The 4,758-nt window shown below is 34.8% G+C and overlaps 1 protein-coding gene across 1 annotated transcript; it reads right to left on the bottom strand.

The window, feature by feature from the left end:
- Positions 1-3,460: 3,460 nt before the first annotated feature.
- On the bottom strand, positions 3,461-4,526 carry LOC137815647 (uncharacterized). The gene is made up of 2 exons (XM_068618760.1): positions 4,340-4,526; positions 3,461-4,182 (listed from the first exon to the last, which is right to left on the bottom strand). The coding sequence occupies exons 1-2, from the start codon at positions 4,524-4,526 to the stop codon at positions 3,461-3,463; spliced, it is 909 nt and encodes a 302-aa protein (XP_068474861.1).
- Between the last annotated feature and the right edge of the window lie 232 nt (positions 4,527-4,758).

Below are 4,758 nucleotides of genomic sequence, written 5' to 3'. Positions count from 1 at the left end.
GAGACTCCTTTTCCTTTTGGGTTTCCTCTTCTTCTTCCTTTGCAATCAACCATAAATCTTCATTTCCTGTGGAGGAACCATTTATATCTATATCTGGTTCGGCTCCAGACACAAATTTCTCTTCAAGCACATCCTCACAAGGTTTTGTAATTGAAGGGAAAATGTTATCAATATCTAGTTCAGCTCCAGAAAAACAGTTTCCTATTTTTCTTTCCTTTTCATCCTCTTGGGACCCTTCATACCTGGATTTGGAGGGGTAATCCTCCCTTTTAAACTCTCTTCTGGAACAGGATGTGTTAAGATAGTCTTTCCTAGTTGATGTGAGTTGATTTTTAGATGTTTTCATAGTGACACTTTTACTTAAGGTTGAAATTTTAACAATTAGAGGTGAGGACCTAAGGAAGATTCCCACTGGACACGAACTTAACCAAAAGGTTAAGTAAGTGTGAAGGTTCACTTCATAGAGGCAAAGAAGAAAAACAAAATATGGTGAGAATGAGATGAAATGCGGAATTGAAAATAAGCACAAGGTAACATCAATGGTGGCCATAGCCTCCCAAATGATGCACCATACTCATGATTATGAGTGAAACCCAAGAGCAACAAAGAAGAGAAACTAAGAGACAAACATTAAATGGAATGAGAAAGCTTATGATTGTGGGTGAGAAATGTCACGCCACTTGAAGGGTGATGTGCTCCAAGATGAGTGTGTTGGCCACCACTTGAGAGCTTAACCTCATCTCTTCAAGTTCTTGGATTTGAAGTTTTCTCTTTCCCCTACTGCTTCGGCATCTACATTTAATTTTTTTAATGCCCAATATGCTTTATGCTCCAATTCTATCGGAAGATGACAAACTTTCTCGTAAATAAGCTGAAATGGGGAAAGGCCAGTAGGCATTTTAAATGTCGTTCTATACGCCCACAAAGCTTCATCAAGTTTCATTGACCAATCTTTCCTTGATGCAACCAGTGTTTTCTCTAATATTTTCTTGATTTCTCTATTAGAAACTTCTACTTGTCATTCGTTTGTGGGTGGTAGGCTAATGCTACTTTATTACTAACCCTATAATGCTCTAACACTTTCTTCAACTTGATATTACAAAAATGAGATCCACCGTCACTTATCAATACTCTTGGAGTGCTAAATATGCAAAAAAAAAATCCTTTTAAGAAATTTAATGACTCTCTTGGAATCTGCATGTTGTGCTAGAATTGCTTCCACCCATCTAGTAACATACTCAACTGCCACTAGTATATATTCATTTGAAAAAGAAGATGGCAAAGGTCCTATAAAATCAATGCCCCAACAATCAAAAACCTCAATTTCTTGAATATTTTGTAATGGCATCTTATGTCTTCTAGAAATGCTTCTTGTCCTTTGGCACCTGTCACATCTTTGTACTAATGCATGTGTATCTTCAAACAAAAAAGGCCAGAAATAACCTGATTGAAGAATTTTTGCAGCTGTCTTTCCCCCATTAAAATGTCCTCCATATGTTGAATTATGGCATTTCCATATAACTTGTTGGCTTCATCTGAAGAAACACATATTCTCAGCAAATTATCTGCACCAATTTTAAACAAATGAGGATCATCCTACACATAATCATTGGCATCCTTAAAAAAATTTCTTCTTTGATGTCAGTCCAAATTCTTCGAGATTGTTCTAGTAGCTTTAAAATTGGCCATGTATGCAAACCATGGCCTCTCTTTGATTATCAGTAGCTTCTCATCTAGAAATTCAGCAAGAACTTCAGGCTCCAATGTGGTTACCTCATCATTTGTTAGTCTTGATAAATGATTTGCTACATTGTTCTCACATCCTTTCTTATCTTTGATCTCCAAATCAAATTCCTGCAACAAAAGTATCCATCGTATAAGCCTTGGCTTAGAATCTGCTTTATTCAATAAATATTTTATTGCAACATGATCAGTGAAAACAATGAATTTAGAACCTATCAAATAAGATCGAAATTTCTCAAGTGCATATACTATAGCCAGTAATTCTTTTTCTGTTGTGGTGTAATTACTTTGAGTTTCATTCAAAAATTTACTTACATAGTGTATTATTTGAAAAATTCTTTCTTTCCTTTGTCCTAAGACTGCTCCTACTGCATAATCACTAGCATCACACATTATCTCAAAATTAAGTTTCCAATCAGGAACAGATAAGATAGGTGCATAAATGAGTTTTTCTTTCAAGATATTAAAAGCAGCTAAACAATTATCATCAAATTTAAAAGGAGTATTCTTATTGAGAAGGTTGCATAAGGGCTTTGAAATCTTGGAGAAATCATTAATAAATCTTTTCTAAAATCTAGCATGCCCTAGAAAACTTCTAATTCCTTTGATGTTGACTGGTGGAGGTAACTTCAATGACTTCAACTTTTGCTTTATGTACCTCCAGCCCTTTATGAGAAATTTTATGGCCTAAGACAATTCCTTCAGTGACAAAGAAATGACATTTCTCCCAATTTAGCACAAGATTTGTCTCCACACATCGCTTCAGTACGAGATCAAGATTAGTTAAACAATCATCAAAAGAAGATCCAAACACAGAAAAGTCATCCATAAAAACTTCAATGCATTTCTCAATCATATATGCGAAAATAACAAACATACACCTTTGGAAAGTTGATGGGGCATTACATAAACCAAATAGCTTTTTCTGTTAAACAAAAACGCCAAATGGGAAAGTAAATGTTGTCTTCTCATGATATTATGGATCAACCACAATTTGATGATATCCAAAATAACCATCCAAAAAACAATAATATGCTTTATCTACCAATCTTTCCAACATTTGACCATAAAAGGTAATGGATAATGATCTTTCCACGTAGCTTGATTCAGTTTCTTATAGTCAATGCACATCCTCCATCCTGTAACAGTTCTTATAGAAATTAATTCATTGTTTTTGTTATAAATATATGTCATACCTCATTCCTTAGGTACCTATACTGGACTAACCCGCACACTGTCTAAAATGGGATAAATCATTCCTGCTTCTAAATTCTTTTGTACCTCATTTCTAACAACCTCCTTCATGGAAGGATTTAACCGCCTTGGTGGTTGAGCCACAGGTTTGAAATCTTGCTCCATGTGAATTTTATGCATGCAATATGATGGGTTATACCTTTCAAGTCAACAAATGTCCATCCTATAGCTTCTTTATTTACCTTCAACACTTTTATCACCTTTTGTTCTTCCTCTTTGGATAAATGGATGCTTATGATAATTGGCTTCTCCCCATTTTCTTCAAGAAAAACATATTTCAAATGTGTTGGCAACGATTTCATCTCTATTTTCTGAGGGGTGTTGGCTTTGTTCAGTTCTAATTCATCAAAAATCCCTTGTTGAACTTCTTTTTCCTTTCCCGGCTCAAGCAAACATTCCTTGACTTCCTTATCCTTCCATTCCTCACAATTTTCATTATCATTTGTTTTCATCAATGAATCATCTATAAATATTTTTCTGTGATTTTCCAAATATAGTTCATCCAGTGCATCCATCCTAAAATATCCTTCTGATCAATCGAATGTTTCATTGCTTCAAATACATCAAAGCTAACTTCTTCATCCTGCACTCGAACCTTCAATTTTCCTTCATCCACGTCAATCATAATTTTTGCAATCTTCATAAATAGGCGTCTAAGAATGAGAGGTACTTCGACTTCTTCCTCTATGTCCATGATCACAAAATCAACTGGGAAGTAAAATTTGTCTACCTTCACCAAAAGATCTTCTACTATCCCATTTGGATATTTTATTGATCTGTCAGCTAATTGCAATGTCATCCTTGTAGGCAGAATTTTAACATCCCCAATTTTCTTCAACATAGATAGTGGCATCAGATTTATGCTTGCCCTAAGATCTAGTAATGCTTTGGCCACTATAAAATATCCTATTGTGACTAGCAAAGTACAACTCTCCGGATCTGTAGATTTTTGTGACAATGATTTTTTAATAATGGCACTACATCTGGCTTCTAGCTCCACAATTCCTTGTTCTTTTAATCTTCTCTTCTTGGTCAACAAATCCTTCATAAATCTGGCATAAGTAAGCATTTGTTCCAAACCTTCAGTGGACAAAATACTTATCTCTAGTTGTTTTAGAATTTCATAGAATCTGATAAACTGTCCTTCTATATTCTTTCTGAAGTGAGCATGTGGATAAGGTAAATCTACAATTGGAACACTAATTTTTTTCATTCTCTTTTTCCTTTTTTTTTTCTTTTCTTCCTGTACCCTCTCATTTTTTTCTTTCTCTTCTCCCTCTTCACTTTTGGTTTTTTTCTTCTTCTTCTTTTTTCTCTTCCCTCAAAATTTTTCTTTCCTTACTTTTTCTCTCTTCCTCACTTTCTATGTCTCTTTCCTTACTTTGTATATTATCACCAATCCCCTTTCCTATAACTACTCCACTTCTAGTAGTGATTGAATTACATTTCTCCTTGAGTTCCCTCAACTCTTGTGTAAGTTGCTTAATTTGTGTCTCCAGATTCTCAACGTTCTTTTGCACAACCAACATGGTGTGTAGATTTTTCCATAAAATCTTCCATTTTGCTCATTCTCTCTTAGGACACAGGATCTAATAGTTGGAGTTGTTGAAAAGTTCCTTACTTTCCTTGATCTTCCATGTAAAACACTTTTTTTCAGAAGAAATATTTTGGTAAGCACATTGCTCACTGGAATGCTCACCTCCATGCAGTTTGCACCTTAATTCTTGATTTTGACTTTGAGTAGCATGCAATTGTTGAGGC

The sequence above is a fragment of the Phaseolus vulgaris genome, chromosome 1, assembly GCF_051622355.1.
Source record: "Phaseolus vulgaris cultivar YP4 chromosome 1, ASM5162235v1, whole genome shotgun sequence".
In the NCBI taxonomy this organism is placed as follows: domain Eukaryota; kingdom Viridiplantae; phylum Streptophyta; class Magnoliopsida; order Fabales; family Fabaceae; genus Phaseolus; species Phaseolus vulgaris.
The sequence above is the reverse complement of the archived record's forward strand: the minus strand, read 5'-3'. Positions and strand labels throughout refer to the sequence as shown.